Source organism: Loa loa (genome assembly GCF_000183805.2).
Source record: "Loa loa unplaced genomic scaffold supercont3.36, whole genome shotgun sequence".
Taxonomy (NCBI): Eukaryota; Metazoa; Nematoda; class Chromadorea; order Rhabditida; family Onchocercidae; genus Loa; species Loa loa.
This window is the reverse complement of record NW_018108216.1, coordinates 362327-372040: the sequence shown is the minus strand read 5'-3', so window position 1 is coordinate 372040 and position 9714 is coordinate 362327. Positions and strand designations below refer to the sequence as shown.

Here is a 9714-nt window from a genome sequence, read left to right as displayed (position 1 = left end):
CTTTTCCTTATTTTTAATATTATATACTTTAGCTGTACACGTCTGCAAATATGAAAAAAAAAAGAGAAAAAAAAACAAACTATAAGCTGTCCCTCTCATGAGAATTAGAAAGACATTCTTTCGATGTACCACAAAAGAAATAATTTCAGCAGTTTTATTTTTCTTTATTTTTTGAAATATTTCGAGAGATAGAAAACAATAATTAGAGAATTTAGTTTGAAAATACGTTTTTCAGATGGGAAAGAACAATTTCATCTCATTTGAAGGCAAAAATTAAAGCCTAACATAATGTACAGCAGATTTAATTAAATAAATCTTCACAAATAAAAATGTAGTGATACATTTAAAGAAAAGAAGAGGGAGAAATAAATTTAAAGGGTATTAAGTGAAAGTCAAAAACGACCAGTCTAATTCTAAAGGAAAGGTCAATTCCCTGAAAAATTCTGCACAAAATTTCAATAGTCTTCAACTGCTCATCCCATCATTTTTTTCATTTCATCTGACTTTTTCCTTGTTCTCATCTTTTTGCTTGCTTTTTTTTCACTTTCCGGTTTTTTATATTTTTATTTTTCATTTCATTTTTCCAATATTTAAAATATGTTCCATGTTCTCTATTAAGTTCTGGTGGATCTGGTGCTCAAAATATTGAGGAATTAAAGTTGCGGATGGCCTTTTGAGTATGCCAGCAGAACAGAACTTAAATATCGATCAGCAGTCAGAGAGATTTCATGTTTGTCAAATGGTAAAGATGGCAAGCAATCTTCAGTTCTGTAAACAAAAAATTTGAACTTTCTATTTTTTTTTTTTACTATGAACTTATAATAGATTAAAAAGTGTTAATATCACGACTGTCAATTTTGCTTGATGAAATATTAGTTGATTTTTTACTTCAGGATGGTATACTAGCCAAGTGTAAATGAATACTGAATATGTCGTTTACCGAAAATTGTGAGGTGACATTAATCGACATGATGACATTTTGGATATTCTTTTATATGCTTTTAATAAAGTTAATTTCCTTTGTTCATTCTCAAAATTCTAATGAAATGTGATAAAAACGTCCAAATTTCGAAGAACAAAGTGGAGTTTCTTGATTTATTTTCAAATTTGAATTCCAAATAATCTTCATTTATACGAAAGGTCTCCACATGTATTCGCCTGATTGATTCGCTTTTTGAAACCTGATCGTCTTATTTTATGTTTACTTGAACAAATCAATCAACTCTGTGTTGACCAACAATCAAAGGGTCATTTAAATTCCTTGTATATAAATTAAGAAAACTGTTCGAATCGTAAATACATTTTATTGAAAATGCTTTTGTAAAATTTTAGACTGGATCTCCGTCTTTTTCAAAATCGGTATCAAATGAACATAGATAATGGTACAACGACAGTATGGGTAGAACTAAATGAATCTTGGACAAGTATTTTAAATATGTGACCTCATGTTGCACTATCATAGCTGTCAAATATACAATCGCAAATGCACACTTTCGTTACTTATGAAAATAAATGGCTAAATGGCTTTTGTGCCATTATGAAGTTTGACTTTCTTGCAGATATACCAGAACCATGCAAGTAATATTCTCTTGCAATAAATGAAAGTCTAATTTTTTTTCTCAGAATTATGGTTGGAACTGTATTCATTCCAAGTGCACATTTTGCGGGAACATTCACCATCAATTGTTGGTACTAATGTAGTGGAACAGAAAAACTGCACTGATGAGCTGGATCCGCGGAATCGGATCGGAAATGGATTGTAGATTCCAGCCGTAAAGTCATCTTCGTACTGAAATGATTTTGAACCTTTCCACAAAAACGTTTTATTTAATTTACTTGCTTCTAGTATCTTGTTTTCCATTGGTCAGATAAAATTTTACAAATGTGTATGATTTTTCCATCATTTTTAGGCTCAAAAATCAAATTAAACCATTTTTGAATTTATTAGTTTAAGCCTAATCACCAGTGGACAAAAGTAAATTTCCCATTACCCGACTTATGTTGAAAAAAGAAACTTCTCTTTACGACTGAAACTCAAAAACATTGGGATTGAGAATGTGGTCAGATTATTCTTAGTCATTATCTTTAATTCCTGAGGGTTTCATGATTTCAGGCTTATTAATTTCCATTCATATTATAAATTACTCTCTCTTATTCAGAATCGAATCCAAAAACTCGGCAATTAATCTTGTCAAATTTCCCTTTCAGTTTGTTCTTTACCTGTCGGAAGGACTTTTACTAATTTATATAACACACCTGTACATGCTCGAACAAGCTTGGTTCCAAGGTGCAACCATGTTCATCGATGATAAGATACGGTTCCATACTTTCCCTGTCACTTTTTACTGTACAATTTGCAACATGTAAACAGTAACCCTTTTCTTTGTCGCACTTTATTTTATAGTACAGTTCTGAGTACAAATTCGTACCTAAAAAGGAAGTTCACCAAGTGAAACACTGGATTTCGAATTAAATTGTGAAAATTTTCGTAATAATTTAAATCAAAAATGACGATAAAATCCCTACGCAAAATTTACTGAGTTTAAAGCAATGCAATGGAAGCTGAAATTAATTTAATCTTTTCAAAACTAAGCATTTTAATTAGTAAATAAGTATGAAGAGTCTGCAATGGGGAATTACTTCAGTATTATAAGTATTTCTTGATTATTTATATCTCAAATACAATAACCACGAGCCTCTATGTTTTCACCATTCTACTGAAATTTAAAACTTTAAATTTGAGAAGCTGGAATCTTTAAAAGCAAGATTATTAAAACAAATTCAAACGGTACTAACCCGAAATTTCTTTACCGTTTGGTCCACCATTATGTACAGAGAATTTACAATTCGTTTGCGGCAGATGAACTTTTCTGATTGATTTTTCCGGAATTTTTGCAGCTAGAATAAATGCAAACAAATATGATAGTATACATAATATCGATGAAGTCATTCGCCTACAAAATAGAAACATAATTAATTCCAATTGACGGCCAATTATTATTTCAACGCATCATCACTTCAACATTCCTCTCATGTTTCCTTTTTTTTTTTCTATGAAGACATCAAAAAAATGTCACCATTTCTTCTTTTGCTACGGTAGATTCTTACAACATCTTTACTTCCATTGGCTTCTTGTCATCTTAACCTCTTATAGAATGAAGCCAAGTTTGACAGATCAGAATTATTTAATCAAATTGTTTTCAGAAATGAAAGGTTCTAATTGTTGAGCAGCTTTGAAGTAATAAATTAATATTAAAACTGTTCATGAAAAGGAGACTTTGCTGATAAGATAACAATAAGACAGTTCTTTTTTCATTTGGAAGAGAAACTGAGCTGTTTTGTTCAGAAGGAAGTTTATTTTGAGTATTCAGAAAGATGAAGAAGTAGACATTTGTAAAATCAGAATAAAGTTTTGAGATTTGCAACAGACTGGAAATCTTCTGATCACATGTGGTTATCAAAACAGAAATTCATCGCATCATTTACTGCTTTACGGAAAATGTTCCGTCCTATTTATTTGCTTTCAGTGCATTTGAGAGTATCGGATCGATTGATTTTTTCCTCTGGGAAATTTGTTTTAATTTCCATAACTCCTATAACCTTCATTTGATGAAAACATCCATCGGTAAATTTGAAAACCGATCGATACCGGAAATGTTACATGCATTTTTATGGTGCATGTGTGACTGCACTATTCTCTCAAAATTTAAAGTGGGGTTTGTCCAGTAAAACGATAACATAGCAATCAGTATCCATCATCATAGTCTTAGAAGATATGAGGAAATCTATGAACTGATAATATTAACAATTAAGTTTACATTTTTAAAGATTCATTGTACGCAGGCTGTCTACATACTTGCAAACCTTACAGATTTCAATAAACTAAAAATTAGATTTGTGACAAACTTGACTAAAGGCAATTACAATCTCGCTGATCAAGACATTTAAAGAAAGTGAGCATGGAAATTCCGCAGCTGTTTCGATGTTCGAAGAGGATACAAAAATAATCCCGGAAATTTGGGTCACTGGGTCGTGCATTCACCCTGCCATCACAACTCGTTTCTTTTTCATCATATATTGTGTTTCTTTTCGGTTTTTCCTAAAACAACTATTCTGCTTTGGCTGAGAGTTTTTGCAATATCCCAGTGGAATATCTGAGAGAGAATGGTGTATATGTGTTGTTCAGGTAATCAGGTAAATCAATCGATCAATAGCTAATTCTTTTTTTTCATTGTTGCAGTGTACATAATAATTTCAAATGGATGCCATGTCGAATGACAATGACCCACCCACTAATTCATTGGTGGCGGAAGAGAACGGCGGATGAAAGCGAGTGCTTACCGCATTGTCCCATTATTGTCTTTTATGTATCAATTGGATGATACAAGTTCGAATTATTACCATCATATCGCTTATTAATTAATATTTTTCAATGAGGAATTGGTTAGGCAGTTATGATAAATTATTCATTTTGTGTGTTTTTCAAGAAAAAACATTTTCTTCATTCTGCATCAGAATTTTTGAAGATTTGATTAAATGAATTAAAAAATAAAAACTAGCTTGCCATGCTCGTACACGTCAGATGCAAATGACTAATAGCTCCAGAAGAAATATCAAAATTCTTTGCACTGCCAGCTCTTACCTCCATTGTCACATATGTTGCGCTTAATGTGTCAATCAGAAATTTCAAATTTATCATGCCTGAAAGTTAGAAGGCGGAGTTCAGCTTTAGTTCCAGTTAAATACTATAAAATAAGATATTTAGTAGTGTGATTTTACAAAATAACAACAAATGAAATGCGATGCATGTTTTGTGTTCTTTTATCTATGATTTCAGTCCTGAAAGGTAAGAAAATTCATTTCTTTTTTAAATTATAGTTGCTGCAGCGATTATGTTGACAGTGTTTACGACCTTTGACACATATGCTCTTTTACGAAATAAATATATAATTAAATTCCAATGGTATATCTGACATAACTCTGACAAAAAGTTAGATATATCTTATTTTTTAAAGGTTCTTCCACAATATTGTTTCCAGTCATGTATGGAATATTTAACCTTTTAGAAATTTCAGGATGTTCTGGAAATTTAACTTCAGTCAATAACCTATTTGAATTGGATCAATATATTACTGCTGAATGTTTGCCAAATGGTTTGAAAATTACATTGGAATTGAGTGACTTACAACTACAAACAAAAATATATGTATGTCATTCACACTATGCTTACTCTTTAAAAAATCCTCATAGAAAAGCCGGGAACGGGGGAGAAGGATAATATGCATTTTATGCAATACAATATTGATAAACTCTAATTTCTTCAAGGAACCGATGAAACTCGTACTAATTGGTTTAAATGATACCAAAATATGTGAAATGGAAATGCATGCAGATTCACAACCTATCAATATGCTGATACCAGAAATTTGTTTATCAAAAGATACGACACAAAAAGTTATTTCTTAGAATATAAAGTTTCATTTAATGGATATATGTTATCCTTAGTAAACACATCAATAGAAACAATTTTCACTTAACAAATAATGATATAATTTCAGATTTTATTGGTAACTGACAGTAAAACAATTCATAAATTCGAATTTGCTTGTGATCAAATGTTGAAAGTATGTTTTTCAATTCAATTTTATTTCTTATTTTGATTCATTCCTCAGTGCATTCATTTGTTTGCTTTGTCTTTTTAGATTAATCTGATTTTTAAAACAAGCTCAACATTACTCAACATGTTGATAGTGGAAATGACAATTGCTCATTGATTGTTTTGATAATCTACCCTTATTTTTTACAATCCCAATATCTCTATTTAGGATATTGTCTTAGCTGCTGATCTTAATGGTGAATCAGTTACAATAAATTCATCAGTACAAATCGGTTTTGATATCAGTTTAATGATTTCGTCAAAACATGGTAAATCTTGCAAATAATTCACTTCCAAATATTGCATAAAGAAATTTCATGTAATTTTTAGAGTTAAAAAAAAAAAACCGATGATTCATTTTTTTGAATGGAAAATCAATGAAAAAGTTTGGATAGTAAAATAATCTTTGATGATGCCAACATATAGAACAGAAAGGAAAGTTTGTCTGAAAAAAAAATGATAGTTTTACTTTTGAAATAAGCCTCTCTTATTTTCAGGAAGTTGGAATTTTCATGTACTTGGATAAGAAAATTTCTACTTTAACTTTTCAGAACCATTTCGCATTGTTGACTGTTGGACGGAGCAGAATAACCACAGGGCCAGCTTTTTAAAAAACGGTATTCCAGAACGAGATTCCCGATCGGCCCCACTCTGCCAATTATTCGATGGAGCAAGTAACCTTGAACACAATAAGTTTCAGCGATCCTCCACCAATCGAATGCGGAAAGTTTGGCAAATTCGAGTTCGTCTTGGTTGGGATGCTATACCGGATAGTCGCCAAAAAGCATTCCAGCAGCTACTCCGCACCAAACCACAGTTACAATGGGAAGCCGTTCCCGACTTATTGCTTGATACTGAGGATTTTTTGTCACCAATAACAATATATCCTATTATGATACAGTGTTCCATTTCACTTTTATCGGTAAGTTATTGGCGAATAAAATTAACCATTAACTCATCATGCACATTTTTATGATTATACCGTAACTTTGACCATGATTAACTGTACCTATTATGAATTTTTGGTATTACTATCATTTGGTATTGGCAATATTTTTAAAATCAATATGATAACATCTCTATATGAGTATTGATATAGTCTTATCAATATTCATATCTTTTTCAAAACTTTATCACTTTTCTTTCTTATTTCCTTACTTCCAAAACGTCGACATTTCAAGTTAAGTACTAGCAACATGCGCTAAATGTGATAGAAAAACAACACATTGCCAATTTATGATAATAAGCTATTAGATGACAGGACTTATATCTGATAACTGATTATCACAAAAACCTTAAAAAACCTATTATTGATAACACCAACAACAGTTATCGCTCTCAGTGATATAATTTCGGATCGTACGGATTGCGTTACCAGCATACCTTTTAGATTGTATCTGTCAAAAATAGCTGATAACAACCTTAGATAATTAGTTGAATGTTGAAAATTGGCACATTAAGGCTTATCTTTCTTTACATGATGAAAATATTTCAGCTTAGGCAAACCTTAGTGATTGCTAGTTTTGGACCAATTGGAGTATTTATCCCACAGTTTTATTTTCTTGAAGATTCCTTATTTTCGTGTTGTCCAGTGGAAACTACAATGGCTTATGCAAATTTGCTTCAACATCCTACCCAAACGAAATTGTTTTGCTCGAAAGTAATTTTGTGATTGATACTAATTCAATAGCTCTACTCATTCAGCATGGAGAAAGTGTCATTTGAGTTAGCTTCAGTACCTATGTTAAATACTCTTTGAGTGCAAAAAGCGAAAAAAATCTCAAGATTTGTTAATTAAAACCACTACAAATTACTTTGAATTGTTCATTTTTCTTCCTGTTTTCCTTTAAAATTTAACAATGATATGTTCCATGGGAATAGAATGAAATCAAAAGCAATAATTAAAAATCAAAAAATCTAAGTAAACTAATTTTACTTCCAGGTTTCAACTTCTACCGCTTTAATGGTCTCATTTGCATCATTTACAATCGCTGTTTGCTGTACTGCAATAGCTTTCCGCACTCGATATAAAAATTGAAGAAATGAGAAATAGATTGGATGAATATTTTTTGATGATTAATTATTTCTCACTTTTCACCAGATGTCGTCCAAATATTGTGTGGAACAAAAAAAAAAAACAAGGTAGGCTGCTTGTTAGTGTCTGTCGATTATTTTTAGAAGCTTATCTTTTCAAAATTGTCTGTTTTTCATGCTTGGTTTAGAGCTTAAGCCGAGCTTTACAAACTTTTTTGTGTGATGCTTTAGTCTGCTTGATCTCAATGATAGATATGAGTCAACTGGTTGAAATCTTCGGTTACGATTTTGATTAAATATTATGACTGAAAGCCTTCGCATATAAGAAATAAAATTGTTAATTAGAAATGAAAATTCAGTCAAACTATTTTTTTTTTACTTGAAGTTCTTAAATCAGTTGCTAATAGCGATAATTATATTAGAAGTATTACCTAATGAACTTTCACGTCACGTCATGAAATTTGGAAAAATTTTCACACATATTAAACCGCCAATTTTAAATTTTAAATCTTTTAAGCAAAATTTCAAACAGTGGTAGGGATTCAATGTAATGATAAATTATGTTTGATAATTTGCCTTTAAACATGTGCCAATAAAGAATCGTAATTGTTGTATGCGTTTGTTTCTGACAAAACAATATAAATGAGAAATTCGCGTGGATCTGTGAAAATACTGAGAACTTTATGTCATCTAAGAAAGTTAAGGTTGGCAGTGTTGTTACAGAATTTTGAACAGGCAACAGAACAACTCCTTTGTTTGACATCTTTTAATATCAGAGAATCATTCTGAGAGGTTTCCAGCACCAGATAAGATAATAATGATAAAAAGCATGTGTAAGAAGGCGATATATGAAAGCGTAGTGTGCACGCATGTTGCAGATGCTGTTTGAGCACTTTCGTATACGTTTCGATTGATATACAAGCAATGAAAAAGCTTAGAAGCATTTACGATGTACAATTGATGGGCCAGATTCATCGTATTCCTGCTTCGAGATCCACATCTATAATTTGTTGAAAATTCAGTGGATTACGCTACCATTGTTAAATAATCAGACAATGCCTTCATTTGCTGAAGCATTGACTTCTCCCACTTTTGTACTGATAAATTTGTTTCAAATCTATTCCTGAATTATTACAAAAAGAAAAAAAACATTGAAAAGTAGCTGTACCTGTTGGAAGGTGGATAGGGAAGCCAAGATGGAGCCACCAATCCATACGGAGTATTTGCGCTCTGGTGGTGCAATAATTTTGATCTTCATCGTGCTTGGTGCCAGGGCTGTCACTTCTTTCTGCAATGTTCACATAAATTAAGCGTTTCCTTTAAAAATAAAAAAAGTAAAAAGATCAGAAATAGCGAGAAGGAATAAATTTCTAAAGCCAAGCTTTTAATTATGCACATCTGTTTTTTTCATACTGACCAGTTCTCAAGAATATATGGTTCAAGAATAAGAATCTTGCCTGCATTCGATCAGCAATGCCAGGATACATAGTTGTGCCACCGGATAGGACAATGTTAGCATAAAGATCCTTTCGGATGTCGATGTCACACTTCATGATGCTGTTGTATGTTGATTCATGAATACCAGCAGATTCCATACCCAAGAAGGATGGCTAAAAAGATTCTTCTTTTTGCAAAGAAATCAAAATTTCAATTAGAAAGGAAATTCCCCAAATAAATTGCTTACATTGTAATCTTAGCTCCTTCTATATAAAGAGTCAAAAATTCCCAGCTGACCTGAAATAGAGCTTCTGGGCATCGGAATCGTTCGTTGCCTACGGTAATCACTTGGCCATCAGGCAATTCATAAGACTTTTCAAGGGACGAGGACGATGCAGCAGTTGCCATTTCCTGCTCGAAGTCTAAGGCGACATAGCACAACTTCTCCTTGATGTCACGCACAATTTCACGCTCAGCCGTGGTTGTGAATGAGTAACCACGTTCAGTGAGGATCTTCATTAAGTAATCTGTCAAGTCCCGTCCAGCCAAATCCAGACGCAAAATTGCGTGCGGAAGTGCGTAACCTG

The 9714-nt window shown here is 32.1% G+C and overlaps 3 protein-coding genes across 3 annotated transcripts in view; 1 reads left to right on the top strand and 2 right to left on the bottom strand.

Moving 5' to 3' along the window:
- Window positions 1–1606: 1606 nt before the first annotated feature.
- Window positions 1607–2950, bottom strand: LOAG_09789 (hypothetical protein; the record flags this gene model as incomplete). The annotated part of the gene is made up of 3 exons (XM_003145316.1): window positions 1607–1789; window positions 2257–2429; window positions 2797–2950. The coding sequence occupies 3 exons, from the start codon at window positions 2948–2950 to the stop codon at window positions 1607–1609; spliced, it is 510 nt and encodes a 169-aa protein (XP_003145364.1).
- A 2381-nt stretch (window positions 2951–5331) lies between these two features.
- On the top strand, window positions 5332–7694 carry LOAG_09788 (hypothetical protein; the record flags this gene model as incomplete). The annotated part of the gene is made up of 6 exons (XM_003145315.1): window positions 5332–5454; window positions 5559–5624; window positions 5826–5925; window positions 6208–6578; window positions 7152–7316; window positions 7599–7694. The coding sequence occupies 6 exons, from the start codon at window positions 5332–5334 to the stop codon at window positions 7692–7694; spliced, it is 921 nt and encodes a 306-aa protein (XP_003145363.1).
- Window positions 7695–8364: 670 nt separating this feature from the next.
- Window positions 8365–9714, bottom strand: part of LOAG_17053 (actin-1) — a 9064-nt gene continuing 7714 nt past the window's right edge. The window contains exons 4-6 of the mRNA XM_020449714.1: window positions 9148–9300; window positions 8859–8978; window positions 8365–8690 (exon numbers count right to left, since the gene is read on the bottom strand). Coding sequence (XP_020306735.1) covers window positions 8625–8690; window positions 8859–8978; window positions 9148–9300 — 339 coding nt within the window. The 3' untranslated portion in view covers window positions 8365–8624. The remainder of the gene's footprint in view (window positions 8691–8858; window positions 8979–9147; window positions 9301–9714) is intronic.